The 18869-nt window shown below is 43.0% G+C and overlaps 1 protein-coding gene across 3 annotated transcripts in view; it reads right to left on the bottom strand.

The window, feature by feature from the left end:
* The window catches only part of LOC145351945 (dihydropyrimidinase-related protein 3-like), a 184497-nt gene that overhangs the window by 120722 nt on the left and 44906 nt on the right, over positions 1-18869 (bottom strand). Inside the window, exon 1 of one of the 3 annotated variants that reach the window (XM_080201757.1) lies at positions 4245-4440. The exons of the other annotated variants lie outside the window; for them this stretch is intronic. Within the exon in view, the coding sequence (XP_080057883.1) occupies positions 4245-4289 (45 nt within the window). The 5' untranslated portion in view covers positions 4290-4440. Of the gene's footprint in view, positions 1-4244; positions 4441-18869 lie in introns of those variants that run through there. 3 annotated transcript variants of the gene reach the window in all.

The raw sequence follows: 18869 nt of genomic DNA, 5'->3' as shown, positions 1-18869 counted from the left end.
GGATGGAATGAGTTGGGATGAACAGCTGAAGGTGGTTGCAGAGGCAAGATGAAGTGAAGCTATGGAAGCGTTTGTAAATTAGATTGTTTGACATATCAAGACGACAAAACAGCATAGCCTCTCTTTCATGTTAAATCTGTAGACCAACATTTGAACAGCCTGGTTAGAATGCAGCTCTAACGTGACTGCCACAGCGATAATTATCTCTGTTAACTGTGCTTTACTCTGTGCCCTCCTCCAGCCCTACATCTCAGCTCACTTCATTCTACTTCTGGAACCACAAGACCAGTCCCAATTTCCACACACACACACGTGCAGCCTTATGCATTCCCGTGCTCAAACTGGCCTCCCTGGTTATATGCCAAAGAATTATTTTTATTGTCAGTTTGTCACACAAGTGTGACCCACTGAACTCTTGGTGCATTGAGAGTTCCTCAGGCTGCTGGAAGGATATTGGATAGCAAGGTAGAATTCCACAGGACTGATGTTTGTTGTGTGCGACAGGGAAAAGAGGGGAAGTATGGAAAAGCAGGTTAAATGAGTTGTGAGACGTATGGAGGAAACTGGAACGATGCATTGCTAAGGCGTTGCCACTAGAGGGATACCAAGCGCTCAAGTGGCTTTCAGGAGGCCTCTAGTGGCCAAATCGAGTACTACAATGCCAGCCTGCCCTCTTCTTGAAAGATGCCATTTCTCCAACAATCTGCCCCATTATAACAAATAGCTCATCCACGCTCTCACTAAGACTGTCCACTTTTTTAACATAGCATTACATTTTCAAATCTTGTGAGATCCCCTAGATTGTATACATAACCTAGATGAGTGATTAAAACATCAGCCTCATGAATTCAAATAACCTTCTACTGAATGGCAGCATTGCTGTAGTCATTATTTGCTGTTCATCGTTGCAAAGGTCCTGTAGAATTTTTCTTTGTTTCCTCATATATCAAAGCTCCATTACTGAGATGGAACCATTGATTGCAGCCACTTTATACCACAGAGAGGTTGCAAATTAAACATCAATATTCGAACATTAGTGTGACTGAGAGGAAATTTAATGGAATCTGTTGTGAGGCGGAACCAAGTGCTGAGTGAAAACTGCAGAAGCCTCATCTTTTGCAACATGACCGCATTCATCATATTCCTTAAATTTGCTGACTCACTGAGATCACTCAGAACTTCACCTCATGAAGGAGTGGATTGCATCTGAGGCTTTTTTTCTGATGCAACATATCTGCAACTACATAACCTTGACCGGAGCTCCACATAGTACATTCTCGAAGCTGCAATCTGCAAAGTGAAAGTCCATCTAATTCGCCTGCTACTATCCTGGTAGTCACGCTGTACAACAATAATGGAGACGCTGACTAATCTGACGGATCAATTTCTCAAAGAACTGCTTTAAAAACAATGCAATATTTCACCACTTTATACTTACTCACAACCTTTCACTAAAACTAAAGGCAGCAATTTCATTCCATCAGTGTGAAATGTAGGTTCCAACCTCAGCTTCCTAGTTTTAATAGAACAGCAACAATCCCAAAGGATACTAGCTAGAATCAAGTGCCTTTCAAGGTCTATCATAATATTAATGGCAAAGATTAATGAGTGCTGCACTGTGGAAAATTATTGGCAGAATCCCCTACTTTGTGTGCATGCTTTTTTCCCCACAATTAACTCTTCCTCCTATCCTTAATCAAAGCTAAGGTAGTGTGCTCATGAGTTAGTCCAACCTATATTTTGATTTGATGCTGCACCAACATTAGTCATCTCAAGCCAACTATTAACCTTCTCAGTATTGCAGGGTGCAAGCCATTATTCCCAAATCCTATCTGAGTGGCTGAGGCAAGAAAGGCTGATTTAAGAGAACAGCACTATCACCACACCTTTGCCTATCAACCCTTACAACTCCCTTGGCCTGCTGAGTGCAAATTTAAATGCCAAACTTACGCATAGCACTATATGGAGGTAGGGAAAGGAACAAGCAGACAAGCTCAAGGCAAGAGGATCAGAACAAAAACTTGGACACTTTGACCCTCAAACTTAGAACTGCCAATTCAATGAGCCAGGACATGTATTTAGCTGTCTCATTAACGCTGAAGCCAGCTTGGACAGAAAGGAGGCAGGTTCAGTGGAGTTGTCTATTGCATCAAATGATATAAGTGAGAGTTTCTGAAATATTCAAAGCCTGGTTTTCAATGAAAGTTCCTTCATATCCCATCACCAGCCCTCCCTTCCTCCATCAACCCTTTTTGATTCAACTTTAGCCTGCAATTTTGCAATGGTCATCTGGCCCATCATATCAGTGCCCATGCACACTTTGAAAGCGCCCTCCCCCCACCACTATCATTTACTCATTTTGTATAAACCTACATTTCTTTTGCCTTTTCAAGTCCATATCCAATTCTGTTTCAAAAGTTACTACTGAACATACTTCCACCACCCTTTCAGACAACACAATGCAGATTATAATAATTCATGGGGTGAAACTCTGTAGTGGAGTCATTAAGGCAAGTTTCCACTGAAGTTCACATTCAGGCCAACCCCTTTGCCTTCGTCCTCCCCTTCTGACCCGGTCAAATGCCAAAACAATCAGCAGCCCCCAATGCCAAAGTCAGGCTCAAGATGGCAGACAGTAAATCACAACGGAGTGATGTGAGGGTGATAACTTTTTGGGGAGAAGAACAAAGACTGCCTTTAGGTAGGCTAGTTCTCAAGATACAAATTTTACACGTGTGCACAAGTATGATGCATGGCAGCAGATCCCAATTCTTGTACATCGAATAGAAGACACACAGCAATGACTTTTGGAAAAAAAAAGAATCCCTTTTATGTTTCATCAAATCGAGAATATAATTTCACTCATTTACCTTTAAATTTGTGAATGGGGTTGAGGACATATTACAGAAACCAGTATCATCGAGCAAACTGGAATGTAATCCCATTCAAACAAGCAGAGAGCTGCCACATTGTACTGTCAGGAGACTTTACACCCTACTCATCCCTGACTCCACCCAAAAGGATAGAACACAAAGATGTACTGAACAGTCAAAAATGCACGGCCAATTTTAACTGCTTTCCAAATAGATCGTTTTGGAATATTGCAAACGATCTAAAATTAAGATTTGGAATTTATTCTTATGGGGAAAAAAAAGCAAAAAAAAAACAAAATTCTGTATTGATCTGTGTATTGAACGTGTGTGTGTGTGCTGGCCAGTTTCCTTTCTCAAACAAAACAACACGGCTCAAACCTGCTGCCAGTCCCTTTTGGTTTAAATTCTTTTGTCTGACCTGGACACACGCCTTCCCAACATATTCCAATTCGTCAGAGACAAAGGCAAACAGCCCCAGCACGACAATAAAAGGCTGCTCCAGAGAGGGAAGCCAAAGGGGACACAGCCAGTGCGGGGGGGGGGGGGGATTGAAGATAACCCCGCCGGCCACTGCCTCAGATTCAGCCCGCCAAAGCTCACTGACTCGGGATCTATTCAATTTCACTGTGGAATTGCAGTGTTACTGATGTAACGGGGAGCCTTGTGCCATAAAGCGCTAACTGGGTGGTGTCTCCGCGCTTGTTTGCTAACTGGTCCCACGCTCCCTATGTTGAAATAAAATATATACACACAAAATATGTGGACACATAAAAGTAATCACCCCGCTGGAATTTACGCGTTAAATGGGCACATGAAAGCAACACAAAGCTTGCTGTAAAAATTCAACCTTTCCAACCCCTTGGATCGTTCACTAAAAAACAGTACGTCTCGGTTATGAACAGAAAGCATTATTTCCTAACGGTAGCCACCCCATGAACCTGCGTTTTTGAAAACAATTGAAAACCTTTTTCAATAGCTTTAGTCATGTTTTCAAAGTTGCAAATACATAACATAAATGTTAGATATGGGGTGGGGGGGGGGGGGAAGTGGAAAGAAGCAAACATCGATTCCCCCCTTGGGATAAATAACCTCGATTAAAATTCAAGGCAGATTTCACATTACCTTCCTGCAACCGTGCTCTCCTCCCCCCCAGAAAACACACACACACACAAAAGCCCCACTTTTCAGATTTGTATTATCTGCAGCACAGTGCACTGTAGGCTAGAAGCCAGCAACACAATGCAGTAAATATACATCTCTGACCATTTGCAGTCTTATCTAGTCCCGATGCAAAGAATCCCAAGGAGGGGGGAACAACTGCACGTTTTAGAAGATGCAATACACACGCACGAAAACAGGCTTGATACATACCGTTATACGAGGAATGTTCTTTTTACCCTGATATCCCGACATCATTTTTTTTAAATGGGTGTTCTAATCTATCAGTTAAAAATTAAAAACTAAGCACTTTCGCTCTGTCTAGCTTCTTCTGCTGGAGTCTTGCAAGCGACGTGATTTGTTCCTGTTCCCATACAATAGCAGCGCTGTGCGAGTGTGCAGAGCTCTAACTATAGGCTGCTCCAGTGCTGCACCTCCCTCCAGCTGCTATTGATCGCTGTCTGCAGCTCTTCGCCTCGCCCAGGCTGTGTTGTGTGTAGCACAGTCACCGCCAGGCGGAGCCAAGGCTACTCCCAGCACCTCTGGCACCTCAATGAAGACCACCTCCCCCCGCAAAAAAAAGCACTAAAAAAAACAGAACGATATACAACCCCCTTGGGTTTCCTATAATTAGGGATCTGACCCAATTCCAACCACCCCTTCCCTCTGAGAGGCATCCAAGTTGTATTGTATTGTGCATTAAGCATATTTTTCTATTTATAAACCCGCCTGTATCATGTAAAAAAATCAATGGACAAAAAAAATCAGCCACATGGAGTGATTTTGTATTATGGAACGTATAAAATTTCCTGGCTGTGATAAATTGGCACGTATCATCATCCCCTGGTAGTGCATCACACCTTTCATGCAACCACTAGATGACTTGTGGCTTGCTCAAGGCATTTTCGAGGATACGGTTGTAGTTCGATGTATGTTAGATGTGGGAAAGGGAAATCAGAGATGTAGGGTTGCTAATCCTGATCAAATCTATCGCCGGAGTTTTGGTCAACAATTCCGCCTCAAACTGCCCCACTCCCCACCTCCACACTACCCTCATTAGTGACCTGGTGTACCACCTTGCCATACCAAATAGAACATGAACTGCCAAGAAACATCCAAAACAGCCTATCCATCTACCCCCCCCCCCCCCCCGCCACATCTTCAATAATTTGTCAGAGCTAATAAATAGAAGCATTCAAAGAAAGGGAAAAAAAGGCAGTTGTGTTCCTTTGGTTATTTTTTCCCCCAGTGTTACTCAGGGGTAGCGGCCTGAAGATGACTCTTCCATTCCTCATGACTTCAGTCCACTTCCGGAAGTTTGACAACTCTCCAGAGGGAACGAATTAGAAAGAATTGTGTGAAAAGTGCACTCAAACCCATAAAAAGATTTTCTTTTTGCTTTTGAGTGCCTTAAATTTCCCAACAACCAATCAGAAACGCGTGCCAGATTTCTGTTCATACTTATGTAATCCAAGCAGACGGCTGGATCATATGAGTAGGTCAAATATGACGTTTTAGAGGGTCAGATTTTTTTTTCGTAGGTTGGCTAGGTCACCATTTCTTTCTCATCCTTAATTGCCATTGAGAAGGTGGTGGGGAGCCACTGCTATACCACAGTGCATCACCCTGTTGACCTAAAGCACTAACAGCACAAACACAAGCTAGTTGATCCACGCGAGGGTTAATGCTCCAAATGAACATCCTCCCCATCCCCCCACCACTCTTCACCCAACATCATCAGCATAGCTTTCCCATTCTTCAACAGCAAGAATGCCAGATGCTAAAAACCGGAAATAAAAAAGCAGAAACTGGTGGAAATATTCAGCCGGTCTGACATCTCTGGAGAGAGATATAGCATGGGATTTTCTGGCCATGTTCACCTTGAAGCTGGAAAATCCTGCCTGAGGTCAACGGACCTTTCCACGGTCTGCCCCCTATCCACTATGGTTCCTGTGGCCGGCAGAAAATTTGCCCCAGTGTTTATACCTCTAGTACCTCAAGCATTCCCATTTTGGTGCCCACAGACGCCGAAAAACTTGCTAAATATTTACTGCATCTTCTGTTTTTATTCTATCCATTTATTTCTCCTTCTTGTGAGTATCCAATTTCCACTTAACCACATTTGCCTCAACTACCCCTTATGGTGATGAGTTCCACAAACTCTTCACTTGCCTGAATGAGCTATTCTCAAGAAACTCAACATCATCCAGACCGAAGTACAATGCTTCATTTGCACCCAGTCCACCACCTTCAATATTCATTCCCTTCACCACATTGACAGCACTATTAACCATCTACAAGATGCATGCAGCATCTCACCAAGGCTCCTTCAACATCACTTTCCAAACCCGCAATCTCTACCACTTCAATGGACAAAATAGCAGATACCTATGACACCACCAGGAGGAAGTTACCCTCCAAGCCATACACCATCCTTGGAAATATAATCACCATTCCTTCACTGTTTCTGGATCAAAATTTGGGAATTTCCTTCCTAGGTGCACTGTGGGTGTACCTCTATATCACATGGACTGCACGGATTCAAAAAGGCCTCAACACTAGCTTCTCAAGGACAATTAGGAATGGGCAATTAATGTTGGTCTATCCAGTAGCATCCACAACTCTTGAAAGTATAAAAGAAATTCTAACCATTCCCAGGCTAAAGAAGTCGCTTTGGAATTTCCAATTGGATTTTTAATGACTACCTTGCCTTTCTGGCCTTTCTGGTCTCGCTCACAAGTGGAAATGCTTCCTCTGAGTCATAAGAACATAAGAACATAAGAAATAGGAGCAGGAGTAGGCCATCTAGCCCTTCGAGCCTGCCCCGCCATTCAATATGATCATGGCTGATCTGTCGTGGATCAGTTCCACTTTCCCGCCCTCTCCCCATAACCCTTAATCCCCTCTCTTATCAAAAACCCATCAACCCGCGTCTTAAAGATATTTAGCGAGGCAGCCTCCACCACTTCAACGGGCAGAGAATTCCAGAGATTCACCACCCTTTGAGTGAAGAAGTTCCTCCTCAACTCCGTTCTAAACCGCCCCCCCTTTATCCTGAGGCTGTGCCCCCTAGTCCTACTGTCTTTTTTGAGCGGGAAGAGTCTCTCCACCTCTATCCTATCCATCCCATTCATCATCTTATACATCTCAATGAGATCTCCCCTCATTCTTCTAAACTCCAACGAGTACAAGCCTAGTTTATTCAGCCTCTCCTCATAGCTCAACCCCCTCAACTCCGGTATCAGCCTAGTAAACCTCCTCTGCACTCCCTCCAAGGCCAAAATATCTTTGCGCAGGTGCGGTGCCCAAAACTGCACACAGTACTCCAGCTGCGGCCTCACCAATGCCCTATACAGCTGCAGCAAGACCTCCCTACTTTTATATTCAATCCCCCTCGCTATGAAGGCCAGCATCCCATTCGCCTTCCTGACCACCTGCTGCACCTGCAAGCTGGGTTTTTGCGACTCATGCACAAGGACCCCGAGGTCCCTCTGCACCGTCGCCTGCTGCAGTTTTTCGCCACGTAAGTAATAGTCCTTCCTACCATTATTCCTACCAAAGTGGACCACCTCACACTTGCCAACATTAAATTCCATTTGCCATTTCCTGGCCCATTCACCCAGCCTATCTAGATCCTTCTGCAGACTCTCCACACCCTCCGCACAATTTGCCGTTCCCCCAATCTTGGTGTCATCAGCAAATTTCGACACCCTACACTCGGTTCCCTCCTCCAGATCATCTATATAAATGGTAAAAAGCTGAGGCCCCAGCACCGACCCCTGGGGCACTCCACTAGTCACCATCCGCCAATCCGAATAGCACCCGTTGACCCCCACTCTCTGCCTCCTATTTGACAACCAATCCTCCATCCACGCTAACACCCTACCCCCAACTCCATGTCCCTCGACCTTCTGCAATAACCTCTTGTGAGGTACTTTGCCAAACGCCTTCTGAAAATCTAGAAAGACCACATCCACCGGCTCTCCTCTATCCACTGCCCTAGACACATCCTCATAGAACTCCAGTAAATTTGTCAGACACGACTTCCCTTTAATGAAACCGTGCTGCGTCTGCTCTATCAAGCAATTCCCTTCAAGATGCCTTGCAATTTCCTCCTTAATGACAGATTCTAACATTTTACCTACCACAGACGTTAAACTAACCGGCCTATAATTCCCTGCCTTTTGCCTGGCACCCTTCTTAAACAACGGCGTAACATTAGCCGTTTTCCAATCATCCGGCACTTCCCCGGAATCCAGCGACGTCTGGAAAATAACCACCAAGGCATCCACTATCACCTCCGCCATTTCTTTCAGAACCCTCGGATGCATTCCATCCAGTCCTGGGGACTTGTCCACAATCAGCCCCTCCAGTCTGTCGAGCACCGCCTCTCTAGTAACAGTAATGTCATTAAGACCCTCCAGTCCTACCACCTTTCTATCGCTAACACCCGGCAAATTATTCACGTCCTCCTCCGTGAAGACAGAAACAAACTCCCCTCTCAAACCTCTTGACCCTCCATCGAGTCACCCCACAGTTTTTCCTTTTGTTGAAAACAGGACACCTGCCTGATTAATATTTTCAGATCGGTATAACCTTTCAGCTCTGGTATCATTCTTGTAAAACTTTTATTTATCAGTTCCTCTAACCCTTCTTGAAACTCGAAGACCAAAACCTCTCACAAGCTCCTTTACAAATTTAATATAACCTCACCGATTTTCATTTCTATTTTCATAGATATAGTGCAGAATCTTCCCACAGGAATCGTAGTTGGCGGGATGTGGACCATGCAAAGGTCCATTGATCTCAGGATGGGATTTTCCGGTTTTGAGGTCAGTATGGCTGGAAAATCTCACCCATAGACTCCATTGCTTTTTTTTTAATGGCTAACTGTATTGTTCATTTTAATGGTCTGTCTATCTGTACCATAAGATTAAGTTTTTCAGTTGATTTATTTGTGTTACAAGTGGGCTTACATTAACATTGCAATGAAGTCACTGTGTAAATCCCCTAGTCGCCACACTCTGGTGCCTGTTTGGGTACATTGACGAAGAACCTAGCATGGCCAAACACACCTAACCAGCACATCTTTCAGACTGTGGGAGAAAACCAGAGGCCCAGACAAAACCCACGCAGTGAGAATGTGCGGACAATTCACAGCCAGGAATCGAGCCCAAGTCTCTGGGCTGTGAGGCAACAGTGCTAACTACTGTGCCATCATGCTGCTCTGTTCCTCCTGTAAGATACTTAAGAGAGGTATTTAATGGAGGTAATGAGGGTCTTACCTGCCAGCTGGAGACTCATTAAGAGCCTCGCATCACCATGGTGAATCCATGCCCGCTCCTGGGTGAATATCAGCAGTGACAGGAGAAGGTAATTAACTGGGTATTAATGCCCTCAATCGGCAGTGGTGCAGGGAGGTCATCAATGGGCCTTCCCACTACAGACTTCATCTGAAGTCCCCACCCCAGTACCCTACTACCTAATTAAATGCTCTCCCCACTCCACCAAACCCACCCCAGGACATGGCATTAAATTTCCGAGGAGTTTGAGTCCTTATTCTTCCTTGCTAAAATATATTACCATGTACATTGCCTAATTGATGTTTATTTTCCGATTACGTGCCCAATTATGAATGTCTTCCTGTATTTTGTCACTGCTGCATTAAATGTGAAGCTTATTCACAAATTGAACCCGGAGGCTAAAGTATTTATGTAAACAGTAAACAAGAGTGGTCACCAGCGCCAACTCTTGTCGAACACCACTTCCCATCATCTGCTCAAGATATAACAATATACTACTAAGATTTAAGGACACAAGGACTTAAGGATTCAAATTCTAATTCCTGTTAGGTACACACTCAATGTTGAGGATTTGGTTATTTTCCAGCCCATAGGTCTTCTTAAATGATAATCGTTAAGTTTGCTTAAAGTTTATGGACAGTTTGGATCCCAGCTGAAATGGTTAAAGTTATCAGATGGACTTTTTTTGTCACATTCCTAACAAACTCCCATTGCACAGCTCGCATGCTGAAACATTGCAAAACATGTTGTATTATTATAATCATCCGCTTCGAAGAACTGATATATAGATTCAAGACCTCAACTCTGAATCTCTCTCCACAGATGCTGCCAAACCCGCTGAGCTTTTGCAGCATTTTCTGTTTTTATTATGATGTTTCATTACTCTGCTACAGTGTGTATGCCTACATCCTGGTAAAACTATCAAGCTTTAATCGCTGTCACGTGAGGTCATTAAGATACCGCAGACAACTTGACTCTGGCATTTCGTGTTCTTAGAAATTTCCTTTATCTCTATCTCTACTTTCCTTTGAACTGCATCTCAGAAAGTGGAGTGTGACACTTGATGTGCGACAGGCATGTTTGATGTTATGGTTTAATAACATTGCCAGTGACTTTCTCATAGCTTTGCTCATGGTTAGTCAGCAAAAGCTTTGAGAGAAGGGGTGCGGGGTGATGGTGGTATTTTAAAGCAGCCGCCTGGACATAGTGACACAGATACAGAGCTGCAAAATGCTATGATTCCATGTTACTAATTGAAAGCATTACCCAAGTGTTACCAGTCTTCCCGGAAAGTTATCAATTTGTGACAACAAGGAGTCCGAGAATAGATACGATAGTAACAAATCAGTTAAAGCACTCCGCAAGTTGAAATTCTGTTATTTTGTAACAATAGTGGTGTTTATTCCATGGTGGATCAAGGCCACTGATTTATAATGACTGAAAAGTCAAATTCTTATCAAATGGGAATCCAGGGTGTGAATTCTACAAGTCTCTCCATAATTCTGTAGATAGCAAAAATAACTGACCTTAATTTTAACAGAGGTAATTTTACCTATGTATTTACTTTTATTCTTTACATGTTTTAAAATTAACACAGCAAAATGATATGCAGGCTGTCGTAATCCGCATCAAATAACTGGACCACAAAAAACCCATGGAGCAACTTTCTAGTTCATAAAAGCGCTCATTTGCACCAACTGGAAACCTCCACCAGTGTCTGTAGATCTCGCTTGGCTGAACATGCTTTCTGAAGTTTTCTAAAGGAAAATCTATTTCAGGCCTCCACAGCCTTCTGCCGGAGAAAATTCCATAGGTTCACCATCCTCTCGGTGGAGAGATTTCTCCTCACCTCAGTCCTAAATGGCCTATTCCATATCATTGTTGGAACCCCTTGTTCAAACTCCTCCAGCCAGAGGAAACATCAACCCTGCATCCAATCTATCCAGCCCTGTCAGAATTTTGTACATTTCAATGAGATCCCCTCTCATTCTTCTAAATTCCAGTGAATCTGAACCCATTTTGTAAAAGAACAAAATAGATTTTGGTACAGCCTGCCTATATAGTGTTCTACCACCTGGCTCACTTAAATTCTACTGACACATTCTGGAAAACTATGTACAGTTCATATATCTTCAGACTACATGGCTTACCTTCATCTGTTAGAAGAAGTCGATTGATTCACTTTTCAAAAATTAAACAATGGGAACAGGAGTAGGTCATATGCCACCTTGAACCTGCTCCTCCACTCAATAAACCGATCTTCTATTTTGACCCATTTCACTGCCCAATCCCGTAGCCCTTTATTTCTTGAGAGACCTAAAATATGTCTATCTGAGCCTGAAATGTAGCCAATAATGGAATATGCACCATCCTCTGTGGTAGAGAATTCCATCTTAATTCAAAATTGCTGACCCATTACCTGAAGAATAAGTGCTGGATTTTCGCATTGGGGGTGGGAACCAAAAGTTGGGACTGATTCCAAGACAGATCCTCACGAGTCCTCCCACCCCCAGGAGGATATTCACTGGGATTTGGAGGCACTCCTTAACTGACATGGAGACAAGTTCCCTGTCCAATTCAGGGTAGCAAACAGGTTCTTGACGGTCTTCAGTTTAGAAAGGGGTCATGCGTCGTGCAGGCTTGGTGGGCCAAACAGCTTGTCCCTGTGCCGTACTGTTTTTATGTTCTTTGAAACTGGTGAATCAGAGACAACTAAACTCCAGAGAGTATAGGTCCATTCAGCTCCATCTGTCTTCATTGGAAACCATTTCATTCTGAATAAACCAAGCAAAGTTTCATTGCATCACCTCCAAGACAAAATACTTTCCTTAAGTCCAGATGGCACCAAAGTCCTGTACAATTGAAGCAAGACTTCCTTCTCTTGTACTCCCAAGTTTCTTCCAATAAAGGCCAATATATCATCCACCTTCCTAACTGCTTGCTGTACCTGGATGTTAACTTTCTGTAATTTGTGTACAAGAGCATCCAAATTTCTCTGAACACCAGCATTTAATAGTTATTAAAAATTCTGTTTTCTATTCTTCCTACAAAAAAACTTCATATCTTTCCGCATTATACCCACGTTCAGCCATATTCTTGCCCAGTCACCCAACCTGTCAGTAACTCTTTGCGGCCACTGTGTCTTTCTGATAGCTTACTTACTGACTTATTTTGTCAGCCAACATGCCTACATTACACTCAGTCTTTTCATCTAAGGCATGAATATAAATCTTATATATCTGAGGCCTAAGCGGTGATCCTTGCGGCACTCCACTAGTAACAGCCTGGCAACCTATTGGTTAGCACTGCTACCTCACAACGCCAGGGACCCAGGTTCAATTCTCACCTTGAGTGACTGTCTGTGTGGATTTGCACATTCTCCCCGTGTCTGCATGGGTTTCATCCGGGTGCTCAGGTTTCCTCCCACAGTCCAAAGATGTGCGGGTTAGGTTGATTGGCCTTGCTAAGTTGGGCCTTAGCGACAGGGGGTTTAGCAGGATAAATATGTGTTGAGTTATGGGGATAAGTGCTGGGTGAGGTTGTTGTTGGCACAGATTCTATGGGCCAAATAGCCTCCTTCTGAACTGGAGGGATTCTATTCCGGGACAGTTGTTTTGTTCTTTAAGCAATCTCCATATTACTCATCCTATGAACCCTTAATTGTATATCAATTTCACATGTGGCACTTGAACAAATACCTTTTGAAAGCCTAAATATCCTGCATCCATAGGCCCTCAAGTTGTTACATCCTCAAACAACTCTAATAGATTTGTCACTGTTTCGTTTGTGTAAAACTATGTTGACTCAAATCATATTTTGAATTTTTAAGTGTCAGATCACCATTTCCTTAATAATGGATTCCAGCCTTTACCTTTATTTTATTCATTCACAGGATGTGGGCTTCAGCAGTTGGGCTAGCATTCATTGCCCATCCCTAAGTGTCCTTGAGAAGGTAGCGATGAGCTGCCTTCTTGAATTGTTGCAGTCCATGTGGTGTAGGTATACCCACAGTGCTGTGAGGGAGTTCCAGGATTTCGACCTAGTGACAGTGAAGGAAAGCGATATATTTCCAAATCAGGATACTGACTTGCTTGGAGGAGAACCTCCAGGTGATGATTTTCCCAGGTAGCTGCTGCTTTTGTCCTTCTCAATGGCAGTGGTCATGGCTTTTGGAAGGCGCTGTCTGAGGAGTCATGGTGAGTTCCTGAAGTGCATCAAAGTCAATGACTGATGTCAGGCTAACTAGTTTGTAGTTTCTCTTTTCCTTCTTTCTTAAACAGCAATGTTACATTTGCTACCTTCCAATCTCTTACACTGTTCCAGAATGTGGGGAATGTGGAAGAACACAACTAATGCATCTATCTCTGTAGCCACGTTTTTTAAAACACAAGGGTGTGGAATGTCAAGTGAGGGGATTTATTAGCTTTTTGATCCATTAATTGCTCCAATACTTTTTCTTTACTAAGAATGAATTACTATAACTTCCTCACTCTCATTAGCCTTTTGGTTCCCCATTATTTCTGTTTGCTTGTCATGGACAAAAATATCAAGAAAGAATAAACATGTTATTTATGTAACACCTTTCATGACCTCAGGATATCCCAATATAATTCACAAAGAGTTAAGTGTTTTGAAATGCATTGCAATGCAGGCAAATGTGGCAGTCAATTAGCAGACAGGAAGCTCCCTGATTTTGGTCGCGATATAAATGTTAACATCTTGAGTAGTCTGATTTTTCCAAGTAGTGCCTTAAAATTACTCATGTCTATTTATTTACTTTTCCTCACGTCCATTTAAGAGGGTTGCTATGACCTTGGGTATAAGTTGTCAATAAAATATTGCTCTCTTCGATAGTTCAGTGCTCCTGCCATACTGTCAGCCGAGAGTACCTTGAGAAGGATTTGAACAAATGGTCTAAATATGTATCCAAACATTTGGGAAAGGCAGAAGCCATCAATAAAAATTATAATTTACCTCATTAAAGACAAGCAATTAAAAACAATTCAATGAATATAATCAAATATCCACTTGTTTACTTTCATTTAATCATCTTATTTTGCCTATTAACAATTTTAGTTACAGAGAAAAAGACAATTGATGCAAATTCTTTCAAATTAAATTTCATCTGATTTAGTATACATTGTTGTTGATGAATTTTGACAGCTATTTCCTTTGTGACATGACAGAGCTATCACAGGGTGTAATGAGTTGGGTTATATACTGTTTGAGTTAGTGGAGCAGTCAGAATAGGGTAGACGGTCATTGATTACTGGGAACCAATCGATTGCTCCCATGAAAGCCAGTTGAAATTTTGAGCCAGATGCAAAGCACATTGCCCTTAGGTGGGTGTTTTTCCATCTTCTTCCGGTGATAATTAAATATTCACTTCAGAGGTTCTCTTCAGGAGTGGAGTGTTGAACAACTCTTAGCTTATGCTTCCTGCTTTCCCTCATTGCCAGCCTTGAGTAATGTGAAATTTAATGGCCCTGTCATGGTGGGGGAGGTGTTGTAAAAATGCAGTGAGCCATTCAAAGGTTCTTTGACTTTGGTGGGACTGGAAGATCCTGCTGATGGAATGGGCTATAAAGCTCCACCCATCGGTTGTTTATGTTACTCCTACAGCAAGTGACCTCTGTAATAAAGTTGTGATTCCCCTTTTCACTTCTTGCAAGTGAAATGGGGAATTATACTTTTGAATTGAGAAGCTAGTTAATCTGACTGGATGGTGGCAGGGATTCGACCAACATACTAGGTTGAGGGTGTGTATACGCATTATGCCAGACAACATTTCACGCATTAATTCCTTTGCACTGGCATTCAGGAGCAGGATATGGTAACACAAGCAGCATCATAGCCAAATGTGATTCTGTCCTCCTCCTCCATAGACACAAGGAGCAAAATATTCCCGTCCCGCCTGCCAATGGGAACTGCAGCAGACAGGACACGCATCGTGCCAAGGTCCGTTAACCTTGGGCAGGATTTTCCGGACTTGGGATGAGCACCGCCAGAAAATCCGGCCCAAGGAATTTCCACAGCTAGCTGTGCAACCACTTTCCTTTCTTCCCCTGACTATGTTTGTTACACAGTAAGGAGTCTCACAAAACCAGGTTAAAGTCCAATAGATTTATTTGGTACCAAAAGTCACTAGCTTTCAGAACACTGCTCCTTCATCAGAAAAGTGGGAGTTCTGTTCACAAACAGGGCATATAAAGACACAAACTTACAAAATAATGGTTGGAATGCGCGTCTTTACAGGCAATCAAGTCTTAAAGGTACAGACAATGTGAGTGGAGAGAGGGACTGGCCCAATTGATCAAAGTCCCTGTCCACTTCTTCACTATCCACTATGCCACCAATCTTGGTGTCATCTGCAAACTTACTAATCATGCCTCCTATATTCTCATTGAAATCATTAATATAAATGACAAATAGCAGTGGACCCAGCACCGATTCCTGAGGCATACCGGTGGTCACAGGTCTCCAGTTTGAAAAACAACCCTCTACAACTACACTCTGGCTTCTGTCACCAAGCCAATTTTGTATCCATTTGACCACCTCATCCTGGATCCTGTGAGATTTAACCTTGTGCAACAACCTACCATGCAGTACCTTGTCAAAGACATTGCTAAAGTCCATGCAAACAACATCAACTGCACTGCCCTCATCTACCTTCTTGGTTACCTCTTCAAAAAACTCAATCAAGTTTGTGAGACACGATTTTCCACTCACAAAGCTATGCTGACTGTCCCTAATCAATCCTTGCATCTCTAAATGCCCACAGATCCTGTCTTTCAAAATGCTTTCTAACAACTCACCACTACAGGTTCACCGGCCTGTAGTTCCCAGGCTTTTCCCTGCAGCCCTTTTTAAACAAAGGCACAACATTTGCCACCCTCCAATCTTCAGGCACGTCACCTGTAATTATCAATAATTCAAATATCTCTGCTAGGGTACCCACAATTTCCTCCTTAGCCTCCCACAATGTCCTGGGATACACTTCATCAAGTCCCAGGGATTTATCTACCTTGCTATGCTTTAAGACTTCCAGTATCTCCTTCCCTGTTATATGTATACTCCTCAAGACTTCACTATTTGTTTCCCCAAGTTTCCTAACATCTATGCTTTTCTCAACAGTAAATACTGACGAGAAATATTCATTTAGGATCTCACATATCTCTTGTGCATCTGCATATAGATTGCCTTGTTGATCCTTAAGAGACCCTACTCTCTTCCTCATTACTCTTTTGCCCTTTATGTATTCGTAGAAGCTCTTTTGATTCTCCTTTGCCTTATCTGCCAAAACAATCTTGAGTCCCCTTTTTGCCCTCCTGATTTATCTCTTAACTCTACTCCTACACCCCCTATACTCTTCAAGGGATCTACTTGATCCCAGCTGCCTACACATGTCATGTACCTCCTTCTTCTTCTTCTTGACCAGGGCCTCAATATCGCAAATCATCCAGGGTTCTCTACTTCTGCCAGCCTTGCCCTTCATTCTAAGAGGAATGTACTTACCCTGAACCCTGGCTAACACACTTTTGAAAGCCTCCCACTTATCAGACGTCCCTTTGCCTTCCCACTGACTCCCCCAATTAAATTTTGAAAATTCCTGCCTGACAGAATCAAATTGGCCTTGTCCCAATTTAGAATTTTAACTTTTGGGCCAGACCTATCATTATATCTTAAAACTAATGGAATTACAGTCACTGGTCCCAAAGTGATCCCTCACTAACACTTCTGTCACCTGCCTTTCCCTATTTCCCAAGAGGAGGTCAATTTTGCCCTCTCCTCTAGTCCGGCCATCCACAAACTGAAGAATAAATTCCTCCTGAATACACTCAACAAATTTCTCTCCATCCATGCCTCGAATACTATGGATGTCCCAGTCAATGTTGGGAAAGTTAAAATCCCCTACTATTACCATCCTATTTTCCTTTGAGCTATCTATGATCTCCTTACATATTTGCTCCTCAATTTCCTGCTGACTATTTGGGGGCCTATAGTATAACTCTATCAAAATGATTTCCCTCTTCTTATTTCTCAGTTCTACCCATGTGGGCAAACCCTCGGATATATCCCCTCTCAGTACTGTCTGATGTTTTCCCTAATCAAAAGTGCAACTCCCCCTCTTCTCTTACTACCTGTTCTATCTTTCCTATAGCATCTGTATCCTGGAACATTGAGCCACCAGTCCTGTCTCTCCTTTAGCCATGTTTCAGTAATTGCTTTAATATCCCAGTCCCATTTCCCCATCCTGAGTTTACTGCATTGCCCATCAGGCCTCTAGCATTGAAATAAATGCAGTTTAATCTGGACCTTCCTTGCTCTCTGTCTTGCTTTTGCCTGATCTGTCTGGTACTAGGATTACTGACACTGTCTTTACGATTTAATGTGCTCTCTTTAACTTCTGTACTGTCCTGAACCTTCTCAACTGTCTCCCACTGTTCTGGGTCCACCCCTCTGCCAAACTAGTTTAAACCCTCCTGAGTGGCTCTAGCAAATCTCCCTGCCAGGATATTAGTCCCTCTCCAGTGCAGGTGTAACATGTTCCTTTTGAACAAGTCACTCCTTCTCCAGAAGAGATCCAATGATCTAAAAATCTAAATCCCTGCCCCCTGCACTAGCTCTCAAGCCATGCAATCATCTGCCAAATCTTCCTATTCCTACTTTCACTAGCAAGTGGCACCAGTAGTAATCCAGAAATTACTACCTTCAAGGTCCTGCACTTTAGCCTTCTGCCTATCTCTCTATATTCACACTTCAGGACCTCATCCCTTTTCCTACCTATGACATTGGTACCAATATGTACAATGACCTCTGGCTACTTGTGTGTTGGTACCACTATGTACAATGACCTCTGATTGCTCACCCTCCCTCTTAAGAACGTCCTGCAACTGCTCAGCGATGTCCTTGACCCTGGTCATGTTGTGATGCCCTGGCTGGGAAATTGCTGCAACAACATCACGATGCTCTCAGCATCCATGATTTGAAATGAGGTGAAGGAGAAAACATCACGGATAGCTTCCAGACATGTTCATTATCCAGTTGGGAGGGGCTAGGATTGTACCCGATTGCAATGCATGCATAGTTGAACAGTCTTCCAACACCCATGTGTGAGCCATGTCCCGTCGATGGAGACTGAGCAATCGAGTGAAGCTGAAGCTGGCTGCTGTGCTATATTCCAATACATATCTACTCACGTTTACTAAGAGTGGACAAATTAGACATCAGCACAGAAAGTAAAATGCTTGATGGCACAAGACATCCCCCACCCTGCTCCAACATCACCCCAACAATAAAAATCCCTTGGTCTGTAAGGAGTAAATGGCATTGTATTAATCATTGAGTGCTGGAGAGTATTGAATGGATAATTTAAATACCTGAAATTGACATGAATTGACAACTAGCTCATTAGAGAATGAGAGCTGCAGCTTTAAAAGGATCATTATTCAATCACCATTAGCTTTACCACAACATTATTCTATTTTGATTGATTTTCGAATCCATTTCTGGCTTTCACTTTTTCCCGAGCAAG

Source organism: Carcharhinus amblyrhynchos, chromosome 13, assembly GCF_965287045.1.
Source record: "Carcharhinus amblyrhynchos chromosome 13, sCarAmb.v2.hapA, whole genome shotgun sequence".
Classification (NCBI taxonomy): domain Eukaryota; kingdom Metazoa; phylum Chordata; class Chondrichthyes; order Carcharhiniformes; family Carcharhinidae; genus Carcharhinus; species Carcharhinus amblyrhynchos.
Note: the sequence above shows the minus strand (reverse complement) of the source record. Positions and strands in the feature narration are given on the sequence as shown.